Source organism: Sus scrofa, chromosome 14 (genome assembly GCF_054392235.1).
Source record: "Sus scrofa isolate SSC_HxYL_T2T_F1_AM1 chromosome 14, Sscrofa_HxYL_maternal_Yorkshire_Landrace_v2.0, whole genome shotgun sequence".
Lineage (NCBI taxonomy): Eukaryota > Metazoa > Chordata > Mammalia > Artiodactyla > Suidae > Sus > Sus scrofa.
Window position 1 is genome coordinate 137,304,574 of NC_139396.1, and position 16,136 is coordinate 137,320,709.

General features: G+C 52.8%; 1 protein-coding gene across 10 annotated transcripts in view; it reads right to left on the reverse strand.

Moving 5' to 3' along the window:
* The window catches only part of SH3PXD2A (SH3 and PX domains 2A), a 261,628-nt gene that overhangs the window by 107,935 nt on the left and 137,557 nt on the right, over positions 1-16,136 (reverse strand). For all 10 annotated transcript variants that reach the window (XM_084995268.1, XM_021072763.2, XM_021072764.2 and 7 more), the window contains one exon: positions 5,999-6,090. In XM_084995268.1, the coding sequence (XP_084851394.1) occupies positions 5,999-6,090 (92 nt within the window). The remainder of the gene's footprint in view (positions 1-5,998; positions 6,091-16,136) is intronic.

Here is a 16,136-nt window from a genome sequence, read left to right on the forward strand (position 1 = left end):
GTGCCAGGCCCAGGGGTCCAGAGAGGTGGGTTCCCGCGATGGGGGGAGACCATAAACAGACAGAGCGCCATGCCTGAGGCTGTGGGCTCTGGGGAGCCTCCCTGGAAAGACTGAGGGCTGAGCAGGACTCCGTCTGGGGTGGGAGGGGAGAGGGAACAGGAGTGCTCCAGGCAGAGGGAACGGCCAGGCCTGGGCTTGGAGGCTGGTGACACTGGCTGCATTCGGGTGCGGTCATCTAAGAATGAGGGTGGGGCTGGCGGGCCAGGAGGCTGGAGAGGTAGGAAGACCAGTCTCAGGCCCTCAGGCCTCACGGGGCTGCACCTCAGCCAGACCTTCCTCCCAGGAAGGTGTGTCCTGCTGGGGGTCTAAGGACAGGGCTTGTAGAAGGCCTTTTATTTATTTACTTTATTATTATTATTTTGGCTTTTTAGGGCCACACCCGTGGCCTATGGCAGTTCCCAGGCTAGGCATTGAATCGGAGCTACAGCTACCGACCTATGCCACAGCAACATGGGATCTGAGCCGTGTCTGGGACCTGCACCACAGCTCACGGCAACGATGGATCCCTAACCCACTGAGCAAGGCCAGGGATTGAACCCCCGTACTCATGGATGCTAGTTGGATTTGTTACCACAGAGCCATGATGGGAACTCCTTAAAATTTGTGTTTTTGTTGTTGTTGTTGTTGTTGTTGTTGTTTTTACTTTTTAGGGCTGCATGTGCAGCATATGGAAGTTACCAGGCTAGAGGTTGAATCAGAGCTGCAGCTGGCAGCCTATACTATAGCCATGTCAATGCCAGATCTGAGCCACATCTGCAACCTATACCATAGCTCAGAGCAACACTGGATCCTTAACCCACTGAGCAAGGCCAGGGATTGAACCCTTATCCTCACGGATACTAGTCAAATTCTTAACCCACTGAGCCAGAATGAGAACTCCTAGAGGGCTCTTTAGAAACTTCAGATTCACTGTTTCAACTGGCTGTGAATTTAAACTTGATTAAAAAGAGGCATTTGCTGGTTCACATGGTTGACTGGGGTGGGCGTCCTGCCAACCTTAGCTCCTGTTTGTTATCACTGACGCCACAGGAGTGGCAGAGCTGAGGGACCCCTGCTTGGGGGCTCCTGTGCCTCTGGAAACCCTGCCAGGTGATGCCTGCCTCCCTGGCCTGCAGCCCAGCAGGGGCTATCTAGTGCTCAGACATAACTCAGCCAGGGAGAGCTGGGCTGGCAGGTGTGGCCCCAGGACGCTGGGTGGGTAGGCCATGTACACAGCCCAGGGGGTCGCCTTGGGTGCTGGCAGGGTGCTGGGGTGGGGCCTCCACAAGGCTAGGCTCATCTGGGTGTCAGAGTTAAGGCTCAGGACCACATGAGACTTGCCCTATGCTGCACCTCCTCGGATTCCAGGGGTGTGTCCTTATCCCCCTCCTTCAGAATCTGGTGACCAGCGCCGTCCCCACCCCGAGCCAGCCACAAGGCTGCCCCAGAGTCCACATGGGAGAGGCGAGGAGGCATCATCGCCAGCTTCTCTTGCCTGTCACCTGCTGGCTGGGTGACCTCAGGGAGCCACTTCAGCCCTCCTTACAGTCACGGCCTAGCCTACTGCCTGTGGGGGACTAACATGAGGCCTGAGTGACATCGGTCACCCAGCTGGCAGATCTAAGTGCCTGATCTGGGCACCAGGGATGCGGCATGACCAGATCAGGTCCAAGCTCCTGCTCTCCTGGACCAACAACAACGCAGGGTGGAAACAGGTCACCTGGGAGGTGGTGATAAGTTCTGTGAAAAGAGATGAAGCCAGAATGGGGAGAGTCAGTGATGGGGGATTTTAAACTGGAAGGCCAGGGATGGCCTTGCCGGTCAGCTCTTTGAGTCGAGAATGCAAGGAGGGGAGGGACCGGGCTGGGGGCTCTCCTGGGGAGGGGCCAAGTGTTCTAGGCAGAGGGAAGAGCCAGCGCGAAGCCCCTGAGGCGGGAACATGGCTGGAAGGTGTAGAAGCGGCAAGCAGGCCAGTGGGGCTGGAGCAGAGCCAGGCAGGAGAGGAGGGAGGTGCCACCTGGGGTGGGGAGGGGGGCAGGGCCTTGGCTCTGAGTGACACGGGAGGCGTGGAGGAGATTGAGCGGAGGGATGACCTGATCTGACGTACATTTAAGAAGGATCGTCCCTTCCCCTGGGTTGAAAAGGGACCACAGAGGGCAAGGGCAGAAGCAGGGAGACCAGTCAGGCCAGAATCCAGGGAGAGATGATGGCGTGGCCCCTCCTGGGGTGGCAGCAGCGGGGGCGGTGAGATGTGGTCAGGGTCTGGGTATATTCCAAAGACAGTGCCCACAGGATGTGTGGACAAGTGGGATGGAGGGGTGTGAAGGAGAGATGAATCCAGAATAATGCCTGAGTTTGGGGCCTGAGCTGGGGGCGGGGGGCAGTGCACGAGGGGAGAAGCAACCTTCCTGGGCAACCACATGAGCAGGCGAAACCACCAAGGCCGCCCATGCCAGGCTCACCAACCGTCTCTATAAAGCACATCTTTCTGTGTGGGGCCGGTGGTCTAGAACAACAGCTAGCAGCTCAGAGGTGGGCCCCGCTCTCTACCCACAGAAGCCAGTGAGCAGCCTGGGATCAAAGCCGAGGGGCCGGGGCCTGCTGCCCACTGCTCCCCAGGCTGGGCTCTTGCAGCCTTGTCTTCCCCTCAAGATGGAAAAGGCTGTGGTCCCCCCGCCCAGCCCCCCGAGAATGCTCAGAGGCCCCGCAGCAGCACACTTGAAAGGGGCCGGGGTTATCTGCAAAATTCCAATTAAATCCACAGGCTTTGATAATTTGATAAGCCCCTCCACAGTCGCCCCAGAGTCAAAATACGCTGCTACTCGATCCTGTGTTTATGTTTCGGGATGGAAGGGGGAGGTGCACGGTGGTCGGGGGACCTGCAAGCAGCCCTGAGAGGGATGGGCTGCAGGAACTTGGCTGACAGAATGTCAGCCTGTCAGCCCAAGTCACCCCTGGGTCTGGGCTCCATGGTGAGCACGGACCTGTCAGGACCTGGAGGCTGAGAGGGGCCAAGGCAGGAAAGCCCTTTGGAACCGTGAGGCTGCGGCTGACCCTGTCTCCTGAGCCCCAGCCAGGCCTGTCTCATGCTGGAGGGGTCCTGCCAAACGAGTTGTGAGTTGGCCCAGGTGGCCGGTGCCACCTCAAGAAAGAGGCAGATGAGCCCCCTTCCCATGGTGACTCAGAGGCCCAATGCTTCCGATTCCTCCCTGCAAAAGCCGGGCTGTGCTCTGCAGAGGCAGGGCACAGGCTGAGCCCCATTCCATTCTGTTCCACAACCTTCCATGAACGAAACTGCTAGGCACTTCTTATGGTGCTGGACCAACAGCACCGGCTGGGTTATCTCAGAACATGTGGTGTCTCCATAAGCCCCCTGGACCGCTCCAGAGATCCTGCATTCTCTCTTTTCAAGGATGGGAGCACAAAAAGACAGAGAGCCTGGGCAAATGGTCAGAGAGCATGGAACCTTGAGCTGTGGGCCTGGACCCCAGAGCCTGCCCCACAAAGCCACACCTGCTCCCTCGCCAACACTCAGCGGTCTCGCTGAGCCAGGTTTGCACACTTCCTCGAGCGCCTTCCAGGGAGGGGCAAAAGGCTAACCTAGAGCCATTAATGTGCAGGTCAACAGGTGACATAGGGCCAGCTTACTAAGGTGAGCGGCAGAGAATGGTTTAGAGGCATGAATCAAAGGCAGGGTGAGGGGATTTTGTAGCCGGACACCTGCCACTTCACGCACCAGCAACAACCCCTCTCCCCTCCTCTGGGCACATGATCACATATGACTCCAGAGACAGCCCACCTGGGGAGGGGTGTATCTCCTCTCCCCATGAAAGGAGGAAGAACAAGGGGCTCTGAGAGGCCATCACTGCTGGGGACTGGCAGGGCCGGGGGAAGGGGGGATGTTGCTGCCGGTCTTAGGAGCCTTCCTCTGCCCTGGGAGAGTGAGGAAGGCTGGGGCAGGGGGCACAGAGAAGGGCAGACAGAGAGGGCACACTGAGAGGTGTCAGGACCATGGTCCTGGTCCCCCTGATTCCTCCCCAAACCAGGGAGGTAGGTGGGAGGAGTGGAAAGAGTATGGGCCTCTGGAGCCAGAAAAATCTGGGTTCAAGTCCTGACTCCATCTGTGCACCTGCTTCCTTATCATAACGTGTGTGGATAAGAATATGTAACTCCCGGTGCAAACCTCTCTCACAGGCCTGACACATAGGAGGTGCAGTGAGATCGATGCTTTTCCCACTGGTGAAAACACATTTGCATCACATTTTGTTGTTTACAAAGCTCTTGCCCAGCCCACAAGGCATCTGAGTTTCCAAGATAATTCTTAGAGGTAGCAAGATCAGGGATTAAGCACCATTTCCTTTTCACAGAGGAGAAAGAGAGGAGGCAGGTAGACGAGTGCGGCCAGTAAGTAGCAGAGGTGGGGTGTGAGCTCAACACCATGCATCCCACTCTCTGTGGCTTTCAACAGCTCCACACTGTGAACCACATTGAGATGCGTTTCTGATGGTTCATAGCATTTGCTTATTTCTTAAGCCTGTGGCAGCCAGGAAAAAAGATAATGTCTTTTGTTGGACCAGGTCAGCCTCTGAGCTGGATAATGCTTTCCTCATCCAAAGGGCCTAGGCCATGGTAGGCTCTTAGTCTTAAAGGATGGGAAAAAGAGGATTCCTTTGAGCAGGACTGCCATGTACGGGTGTGCAGGTTGCGCACTCTACAACCTCTATGGGCACTGTTCACAGAGAAGCACTGTTCACGACAGCATCCCTGGAGCTGTGCAACACACACCCTTCTCTGCATGTTTTCTCCTCCCCATCACCAGATGGCCCCTTGCCTCCCACCTGTCCCAGACAAGTCCTCTGTACTATTCTTTCCCTTCCCTCTGTACCATCTGCCTCTCTCTCTTGCCCAACCTGGTATTTTAAAAACAGGGAACAGGTGTTTAAGATCTGGGGAACAGATGTATGGAGTGAGAGGATCAGTCAGCATCCCCTTCAGTCCTTTCCCCCAACCTCTCTTCTACCCAGTTCTCTTCCTCGGCTTCCTTCTTCCGCTCATCAGCTCCTGGGTGAAAACTGGATTTTTCTCTCTATTGGGAAGCTACTCTGGGGAGCATAGGTGAGGGTAGTGTTCTGAACAAGAGACGGCAGCCCTTAGGATGGAGTTTGGGCACGTGCGTGAGAAACCAGTATGACCAGGGGGGTCGTCTTGACTAACAGGCTCAGAGTGTCCTGCTTCCAGAAAAGAAAAAAAGGTCTGCTTGGGTCCCCACTTCTCCCTAAGATAGAACATCAGCCAGTTCTGGGCCACTAGGAATCAAAGCTTTGGGTTCAGGTCTCACGCCTGTCCCATACCTAACCAGCTGCATGACTTTGGGAACATTCCCCTAATCTCACAGGCCTCAGTTTCCTCCTCTGTAAACAGGGCTACATGAGTTTATTGCAAACGCTACGGGTAAAAGCCATTTGGTAAGCGCTCCGTGTACACCGACTGTTGATTTCCATGATGATCATAGGATCTGTTTCAGCAGCCCAGGACTTCGGGGTCAGTCAGCGGGAGAGGGTCACCTGGGCAGAGTGCCCTCCTGGCCCTATATTTCAGCTGGATGCTTGGCAGCATCAGCAATTTAGAGCACTGACTGCCAACCTTGGGCATCTGAATGGCATGACCATTATATTTTCTGTTATCTGCTCCTGGCAACAGCCTGTGAGCTAAAAAGAGTTTGCAGGAAAACCTGTTCCCCAGATGCAAAGACACTCACACTTGCCAGCCCTGAGGTCAAGAGAAATGAGGAACAAGCCTTGGCAACAGAAGTCTAGGGAACTGCCTTTGGTCCACCTGTGCTTAACCTCGGCGTTGCCGGCTCTGCCTCTACTTGTGTCCCCACATCCCAAGCCCCTCCAGGCTGGCTTCAGCTTTAGCCACACCCCAAGCACGCGGAGAGGCCTGAGCTTCCACTTACTCTTTTGGAGGGTTGACATCCTCTGGCCGGGCCTCAAAGAACCGAAAGACTTCATCACACTGTGAAATATGGGGAGGCAGCCGGACAAGGGCCTGTGGAAAGACAGGAAGAGAGGGCATGAGGCTTGATGAAAGTGGGAACAACAAAGTCAAAAGCAGGGTCACCTTCGACCAACAGTGAAGAGGAAGGCTCAAGGACTGTGCCGAGGAAGACCGTCAACCAGCTACCCACCGAACCACACAACTAATCAATGAATTAAAGAATCAGCTAACTAATGAAAGAACTGTTCATGCATGCATGCATGCATGCATCCATCCATCCATCCCATCAACTAACCAATCAGCCAATTAATGAAGTAACTAACCTGACAACTAATAAAAATAACCCATCAACTATCTAGCTGACAATACAAACAACCATCTAACTTGCCAGTTAACCAATTAAACAATCAGCCAACCAAACAAAAAGAAGTGGGGCATATTAAGCCTTCTGTCTTAGGGCCCTCAGGAACTAATTATTCTGCATGAACCCTGAAAAAATTCTCTCTTGCCCACAGAATAAGTTCAAGATCCTTACCCTGACAATCCAAGGTCTCTTCTTTTTTTTTTTGGTCATTTTAGGGGCACACTTGTAGCATATGGAAGTTCCCAGGCTTGGGGTTGAATCAGAACTGTAGCTGCCAGCCTATGCCACAGCCAGAGCCATGTGGGATCCAAGCCGCATCAGCGACCTATACCACAGTTCATGGCAACTCCAGGTCCTTAACCCACCGAGCGGGGCCAGGTATTGAACCCGCATCTTCACGGATACTAGTCAGGTTTGATACTGCTGAGCCACAATGGGAACTCCCAAGGTCTTTTCCTACCAGCCTCATCTTCCTCTAGCCACACTCCAGCTGCACCAGATAGTCACACCGCCTAAATATTCGCTGCACAATTATTTAATGATAATATTTAATTATTTAATGATAAGCTGATAATTCTATCAGGGACAACAGGATGCTACGACAGAGCATGGGGAGATTGGGACAGAAGGGGGTTTTAGGAAAGCCTCTTTGAAGCTTAGTTCTGAGGATTGGTAAGAATTAACTGGTCAAGGTGGGGGTGGGGAGCCAAGCATGGTTATTCCAGGAGCTGCATGAAGCTGGTGTGGCCTGAGCTAGCAGCTGAGCTGAGCCTGGAGGGGCAGAATAAGCTGAAGGGTATGCAAAGGCTTCCTAGAAGAGTGGGCATCAGCGAGGCTAGAGGGTGTGCAGGCTTTGGGCAGGCGGAAGGAGGTGGGCCATCCTGTGAGGGAGGGGTGTGGCCAGCTGTGAGCGTGTCTCGGAGGGGGTCAGTGAGCGTGCTGCTGGAGAGTGAAGGTCAGAAGCGGTTAGCTTCCCGCTGGGCACCAGCACATCCTCTACACCTCCCAGCCTGGGGCTGGCCTGGCCCAGAGTGGAGGGGTGGGGGGTACAGGGTGAGGCCGGGTGAAGCCCTGCTTCCTGGCCCCTCCTTGTATGGAGGGAGAGAAGACAATGGAATGATCCTTTAGTACAAATAGACAGGAGAGGTCCCCACCAAGGCAGGGCTGGGGGACAGGGCCAAGGGAACTCTGGGCTAGAGCCAGGAGCAGGAAGAGGAAAACCCTGGGCCACAGGAGTGCGAGGAACTGCTGATAAGGAGGCTCCAGGGCATCAGTCAGCCAGAGGGGAGCCTGTATTGAGCTCGAGCCTCCCCAGGACCCTTTTGCAGGGGCAGCCTCAGGTGCAAAGACCCGACCTGGCAGCAACCCTGTGCCAACCACGCTGCGTCTCCACGAGTGTAGCCACTGGGAACCTCACAATGGTCCTTGTGAGGGCAGATCCCGTTCTCATTACTGAGGAGATAGAGGGTCCAGGAGGTCACGTGGCCTGCCCACAGGTGCAAAAGACCTTGCAGAGGTTAGGCTCCATGAGGACAGAGACTTTAATCTGCTCTGTTGACCACTGTGTCCCCAGGTGCTAGAAGAGTGCCTGGCACTCAGTATGTATTTGTTCAAATGAATGAAAGATTAAGGGTTTGTATGCAGAAGCCCATTGTCCAGTAGTAGTGGGACGTGGTAATGGGGCAAAAAAAGTGTATGTGGTCTTAGGTTGCATCAGCATAAGAATAGTGCCGAGGAAGAGGGACGTGATTGTTTATTTTTTCTCTGAGCTGCTCGGTGACAATTCAAGTGCGGCATTGAGCACGACGGTTTGGCCTTCCTGATGCCAAACCCATACCCAGGCAAGACGGGGCAAGACCTGATCTTTGCAGGTAAGACACACTGTGCAACTCCCAGCTGTCCTCCCAGAGCCTGTGCCTCTCCACGGGGCTCGAACAGACCACAATAACCCCAGGACCAGGCAGGAAACAGAAAAAGAAAGGACATGAACATTCAATGAGCAACCACCTTGTGTCAGGCAGTGTGTCCTAGACCCCTGGTCCTTCCCATCGTTGACAAACATGGAGCTTTTCACACGTGTCCTGGTGGGACAGAGATGAGCCAGACACAGCCCCTGTCCTCATAAGCCCACAGCTGATGAAGTGTCGCCCCACTGTGTCCTGGATGTAAACATCACTGCTTCCATCTACCTAGGGATGCCGAGGCTCTTGGGCGTGAAGCCACAACTGAAGTAAGTGGCAGAATGAGGCCCTGTGGTCAGAATGTAGGATGGGTGGAAATTGCCCCCAGAGTGTTGAAGTTTCCATCTAATACACAGGGTATGTGTGGTTTTCTCTCCCAGAAAGGGTAGAGGAAAGAAAAACTGAAGAAGAGAGAAAGAGAGAGATGGAGTGAGAGACAGAAAGACAGAGATGGGGACAAACAGAGACAGAGACAGAAATGGAGGGAGAGACAGAGACACAGAGAGAGAGACAGAGATGGAGAGAAACTCAGAGACAGATGCAGGAAGACTGAGAGAGAGAGGAGGAGAGAGAGAGACAAAGAGAGGCAGAGACAGAGACAGATGGAGGAAAAGAGAGACCGAGACAAAGACAGACAGCTATACAGAGAGATGGAGAGGGACAGAGACAGAGTGAGAAGCAGAAACCAGGCACATTCAGAGAACAAGGGCTCCTGGTGGGAGGCAGCACTTATGGGCCGGGATGGAGGGAAGCTGTACCAGGGACCCAGGCCGTGTGCAGTTGCTGCCAGGGTGACCTCCCAGACAGGCAGAGGGAGGGGAGGCAAGGCAGGCGCCCTCCCAGCTCAGCGTGCTGCCACCCTCCCAGGCCCAGACCTGCGGCCGGGCTGCCCCAGCAGCCGCAGTGAACACAGGGGCTCTTCATGCCGACAGAGCTGGCATCCGGGGGCAGAGGACGCGTGGGCTGGAAGGGCCTCAGACAAAGAGGCCTTTTGGTGGAACCACTGCAGCATCTTTATTTAACAGGGAGCCCTGAGGGGAGCCGCACTGAGGGCTCATCCTGATTTCAGGCTGACAAGAGGCTCTTGGCTCAGAGTAGCTTCCATCAGAGCTGCCGCCAAAGCCCCGCTCTGGCCAAAATCATTTGGCAGGAGAGCTGGGTGCTCAGCAGTCAGTCCCCATGGCCTGGCTGGCGACAACAGCCAGCGTGGGGAACTCCCAAGCCAAGCTGTTCTGGGAGGAGCAGGTAGGGGCCAATACATGGGCGTCTTCAGGGGTATCTCAGGCCTAAAATTCTGCCACTGGACATTCAGGATGGCGTGGTTAAGCCAGGGCCTCGGGGCTAGGGAGATGTGAGTTTGACTTCTAGCTCTACCACTGTCAGGCTGTGTGACCCTGAATGCCTTGCTTGCCCTCTCTGAACTCAGTACAATGGCCCTCATATAGCGCCTACCTATTAGGAAGTTAAGGAGATCATAAATACGAGGAACCTAGCACAGTGCCTGGCACTGAGCAAAGAATAAAGTTTAGCTATAGTATTGTCTGAGTTATCATTTTCCTTTAGGTGAAAGCAGTGAGTCATACTAGAAAGGAGACTTCAATTCTAGTTCCAATTCCGCCATTCTATACTTGCTACGTGACCTTGGGCAGCTCACCTCACCTCTCCAGTTGCTGTTTCTTCTAGGATAAAAGAGACTACTAGCTTTAGGAGTTCCTTTAATGGCTCAATGGTTAACGAACTGGATTAGGAACCATGAGGATGCGGGTTCTATTCCTGGCCTCGTTGAGTGGGTTAAGGATCCGGCGTTGCCATGAGCTGTTGTGGCATATGTCACAGATGAGGCTTGGATCCTGCGTTGCTGTGGTTGTGGTGTAGGCTGGGAGCTGGAGCTCTGATTCGATTCAGCCCCTAGCCTGGGAGCTTCCATATGCTACAGGTGTGGACCCCCCAAAAAGAGATTAGCTTTATTTAGAATGTCAAACTGTCTCATGGGACACCTGTTTGATAAGATAAAATGACTTCTGTGGGTGCATGTGAAATGGTGCCTTGTAGACTCCCATCTTGGTCTTGGTGGGCACCATGTTCATTAGCACAGCAAAGGCTCTGAGAAGTCCTGCAGGAGAACAACCGGTAGAGCCGTGTTCAGGCCAGTATTTGTTAATAAAAACGACATCCTGGGAGATGGACCCATTTAATCATCACATTAACTCAGAGATGGGTATGACTATTATTTCAATTTTATAGAAGAAACTAAAGCAGGGAGAGGTTAAATCATCTCTCAAGGCCACACAACTAGTAAGTAGCAAGATTTTGAGTTAGGTTGTCTGAGTCCAGAGCCTACGCTCTGTGTGATCTGGTATTCTGTACTGCCTCCAGCTTTCCCCACAGGTCTCTGACTGTGGAGCTGGTTTTCCAAACAACTCCTGTTGCCAGCCCATGGAACACAGCTGGGCAAATCCAGGCTAGAAAGCTCCTGAAGTTTCTTTCAGCTCTGACAGTGGAGGGCTCCAGGACTGTCAATAGCACAATCATCAGTGAATTCAGTGTCTAATCTATCACAAGCCTGGTCTTTGCCAGGGCAGCGGTGGCAATGGGAGGGGGGCCCAGGCGGACTGTGCTCAGACTGTCTGCATAGAAATGACCCCCCTCCACGAAGCCCACCATTCTGGGTAATGTCTATCCCAGGACAGAGTGAAGTTCTGCATTGTCAAAGCGACCTGTGGGTGTCCTGCTCTTTCCATAGTATCAAACATTTTCCAGAGTTCCCTTCGTGGCTCAGCGGTTAACGAACCTGACTAGGATCCATGAGGTTGTGGGTTTGATCCCTGGCCTCGCTCAGTAGTTAAGGATTTGTCATTGCCATGAGCTGTGGTGTAGGTTGCAGACGTGGCTCAGATCCCACATTGCTGTGGCTGTGTAGTCTGGCAGCTGTAGCTCCGATTCAACCCCTAGCCTGGGAACTTCCATATGCCTCAGGTGCAGCCCTAAAAAGCAAAAAACAAAAACAAAAACAAAAACAAAAAAAAAACCAAATAATTTTCCTATTTCCAGCTGCATAAGTTTAATTTCTAATCCATGGAAATCTTATAAGTAAAGCCCAGGGAAGTTCCCGTCATGGCGCAGTGGTTACCGAATCCAACTAGGAACCATGGGGTTGTGGGTTCGATCCCTGGCCTTGCTCAGTGGGTTAAGGATCCGGCGTTGCTGTGAGCTGTGGTGTGGGTCGCAGACGCTGCTCAGATCCTGCGTTGCTGTGACTCTGGCGTAGGCTGGTGGCTGCAGCTCTGATTAGACCCCTAGCCTGGGAACCTCCATATGCCATGGGAGCGGCCCTAGAAAAAGGCAAAAAAAGACAAAAAAAAAAAAAAAAAAAAAAAAGCCCAGGGACTCTCGGTAGGGTTGGGGGTATGGTGCAGATGGGGGCAGCTGGAGTCCTGTCCCTTTGGCCCCCACTCCCACCCCTAGGGCTGCTTCTAACCTGCCCTGGACTATTCCTCCTTGGTCAGCATCTAGGAAGCTGGGGGTTCACTGAACTATTACAAATCAGAATATTTCAAACACACGAATCCTCTTTTTGAAGGATCTAAGCAGGAAATTCTTTTGAAATGGAAATAGTGCCTATTTCGCAATTGCAGTTTAAGCCATGTCACAAGGGGTCCTAGTAATTGGGGCCTCAGGGACATGTCACCCTCCTCGGAGGTTTCTTCTGCTTGTGTTGACCTTGCATCTTGTTATCAGATACAGGCTGGGCTCCCACATGGGGCCTGGCTTCCTGCTTGTTAGAGAAGAAACAGGAGAACAGATGGGCTTCAAGGAGTTCTTGGTCTGAAGAAGGTGGATGCACAGAAATGACTCTGCCACAGAGGGTATGTGCGCAGCACAGAGGCATGCATGGGCTTTCTGGGGAGCAGGCCAGCAGGGCGGTCAGCCTTCCCCGAGGACTGGAGAGGCTTCTGGGAGGGGCATGGTGGGGGCTGAATGCACCCCTAGGAAAGGACGAGCCCAGGCCAAGGGGCGGAAGGAAGCCTAAGGGAGCCTGGCTCGCTGGGGATGGCTGCACCTCTGCAGACCAGACTGCATGGCTAGGCGGAGAGAGGCGGGAGCTGAGGCCAAAGCAGCACAAGAACAACCCCACAGGGGGTCCAGATGAGCCGCTCCGAGGTTCTTATGGGCAGAGAGGCTCCCCTGAAAGCCTTTATATAGAAAATGAACACAATCAGCTTTATCCCAGGCTACAAATGCTCTTCCCTGAGTCTGTCTGGACCAGAGGAGATGGAGAGATTCTGGATTCCCTCTGAGCACCAGAGCACTCAGGAGGCGTGAGTGCACCAGTCCTGGCTCTCTGCCTTAGAATAAGGGGCATGAGAACAAAGTTACTTTCCCTGTATCTAGAACTGAGCCTGCCAGGGAGCCTTGGTGCTTCTTGAAGGGGTCTGTTTCTATTGAGATATGAACCTTTTTCCTTATTAAGATGAGAGATAGGAGTTCCCACTGTGGTGCAATGAGATGGGCGGCACCTCTGCAGCACTAGGATGCAGGTTCAATCCCCAGTCTAGCACAGTGGGTTAAAGGATCTGGTGCTGCTGCAGCTGTGGGGTAGGTTGAAACTGTGGCTTGGATATGATCCCTGGTCCAGGAATTCTGTATGCCACAGGGCGGTCAAAAAAGGGAAAAAAAGGATGAGAGGTAATGATGGGCTGTGGTGGAAAACTGCCATGATGTGAGGAAGAATACCTGGAATGAAGAACCGTCACCAAGAAATAGCCTCGGTTTTCGAATCTGGGAAGTGGGGCTAAAAATAAATGATACTGGGAGGTGCAGAGGGACGGGAGGGGAGATCCTTGTCCCTTCAAGGCTGACACCCTTGTTGGCCATAGCATCCCTCCCCCAGTCTAACTACAGCAAAGCCCTCATCCCTCCTACAAAGAAAGCCTTCGATCCTGAAAGCATGGACAGCAGAATAAGAGAAGCGAGCTCAGCTTTTTGGGGGAGCAAAAAAATCTAGTTGCACCCACCAGGAAACGGAGACTTGTAAAAATGTCATTACATGACAGAGGGCAGCTGATCACCCTCAAACACTCTCTCGCAACCCCTAGATATTTATTTCATTCCATAGACAAACACTGCAAACATGTATTTCACACGCAGGAATGGGGAGATGGAGTCACCTAGGGGGTAGGTTGTTTGTCTGAGCCCCTAAAGTATAACTCACACTTGTTAGTGAGATGAAAGTCTTTGAATTGTTGAGGCCACAGAAGCATTAAATATTAACCACATAACCATACTGCCCATTAAATTAATTTATGGAGTTAGAGAAATGCCTTCGGAACCCTTCTTCATAGACACTGGCCTTTAAGAGCCACATAAAACAATCACTCGGCTGGCGCTCGGTAAATTTTCCGTGACGCTCACCCAATCTGCACCATATATGTTTAAAATTAACAGAGATTTGGGCTGTGAAATTGCCGTCAGGCAGAGGGATGGGCTGGCCATCAAGGGCAGAGAGCCTGAAGTCTGGGAGGGATAGGGGGGTCAGCTGCACGGTCAGACTTTCTATCTTAGCCCTGGCAGAAGAGCTGGCTACTCTGTGCACGTAGCCAGCTTCATAATCTGGGGGGCATCCGAGTCCCCAGCAAATCCCAGACTTGGAGTCTACGCTGTCCAGCAGGTCCACGGAAGATTCTGGCCAGCCAAGCAGAGCTGCATAGGCAGGGCACTGGAAATAAAACTCCACAGGTTCGAAGCACTGTGTCCAAGGACAGGGAAAGATCACGGGGGGCTGGCCACAGAGTGGACTGCACACGGCTCTGACCGTGAAGTTGGCTATGGGGGGCAGTGACGTTGAGTGAAAAACTGGATCTCAGTGGGACAGACTAGACTGCGGGGTGGCAGAGCTGTGAAGTGCAATGCTGAGGGGTAGGGGAGAGGTGGGTGGTGAGCAGGGACCATGACCCAGAGCTGGACTTATCCCTAATGACCATTCCAAGGTCATCCCAAGGTCTCAGACAATCAGACCACAGATCCCAGCTTTCCAGTTCAGCAGAATTAAAGGTCACTTCTGCACTGCCTCGCCCCCTCTGCCATTCTGAGTAAATTACAGCCTGCGAGCTGCCTGGGTGCGTGGTGAACCCATGACATCGCTCCTTATTGCCTGGCTCTGAGGAACACTCATCTGTGCTAATCAGGTTAGGAGGCCCCTCCTCTTGCAGACCCCACTTAAAGGGCTCCCCAGCCACCAGCGGCACCAGTGGGGCCCCAGAGCCCTCCTCCCAATTCAGGAGTCCTATTCAAAGCCTGATCCCAGGAGATAAGATGCTATCGGTTTTCTGCTCCAGACGACCCAGGAGACGGCATTTCCACAGAGCCCAGCTGCAGATGCCGTGGGCTCCACCGGCTTGGGGAAGCCGAAGGGGCCATAAATGCCAGCTGCAAGGGGCTTCCTCCTGCCCTCTGCCCCTCCTCCACTAGCTTTGCACATTTGTTTAACAGCTTGGGAGAGGAATAAAGAGAGAGAAAAGCTCAGGCTGCAGCCATCAATTTAACTGGAAACAGCAAATGCCCTTTAAAGAGAAAAGTGAATATTGCTCTGAAGAAGAGAAACGTCTAGCTCGAGGAGATGCATCATCCTCATATCCTTTCAAGTTAAGGCAGGAAATGCGACCAAGTACATGCTGCACAGCCCAGAAATTCAAACTGGGTTAATGGAGAGTGTCCCTCTCCCCATAGTCTTGAGAACGATGCTCCTTACTGCCTGGCTCTGAGCATGTTGCCTGTTACTAAATTTAGTAACTTGGTTCTTTTTGGTTTGTTTGTCTCTCGTTTGACTTTTTTTTAGGGCTACACCCACGGCATATGGATGTTCCCAGGCTAGGGGTCCAATAGGAGCTGTAGCCACCGGCCTACACCACAGCCACAGCATCTCGGGATCCAAGCCGCATCTGCGACCTACACCACAGCTCATAGCAAGGCCAGATCCTCAGCCCACTGAGTGAGGTCAGGGATTGAACCTGCATCCTCATGGATACCAGTTGGGTTCGTTAACCACTGAGCCACGATGGGAACTCTGCCACTTGGTTCTTATTTAAACGTTTTATTTATGACCATGATGATTCCAAATTATAAAATATTTGTGCGGAAAGGGACTTTATGTAACAACTCTATGTAAGGACAAAATATTTTAGAAGTTACAAACACTCTGCTATACAGCCTCCTGCTCAACCCATTTCATGGACCCTATGAGACTGTTATTTTCCCCATTTCACAGGTCAGGAAACTGAGGCTCAGAGAGGCATAGCAATGTGTCAAGGTCATACAGCTAGTAAGTAGGGCACTGGGATTTGACCCTAGCTCTTCTTACTACCAGCACTCACAGCAAAACATTATCCTTCGCTTGCTTCTCCTTGAGACTCTTTTTTTTTTTTTTTTTGTCTTTTTGCCATTTCTTGGGCCGCTCCTGCGGTATATGGAGGTTCCCAGGCTAGGGGTTGAATTGGAGCTGTAGCTGCGGGCCTACGCCAGAGCCACAGCAACGCGGGATCCGAGCGGCATCTGCGACCTACACCACAGCTCAGGCAACGCCGGATCGTTAACCCACTGAGCAAGGCCAGGGATCAAACCCACAACCTCATGGTTCCTAGTTGGATTCGTTAACCACTGCGCCACAATAGAAACTCCTCCTCGAGACTCTTGAGTCAGACTCCACAATAGTTTTCACTTAACTAGGAAATCCATCTCCATTAAAACCAGTGGTGCCCAGTGGTAACATTTAATTG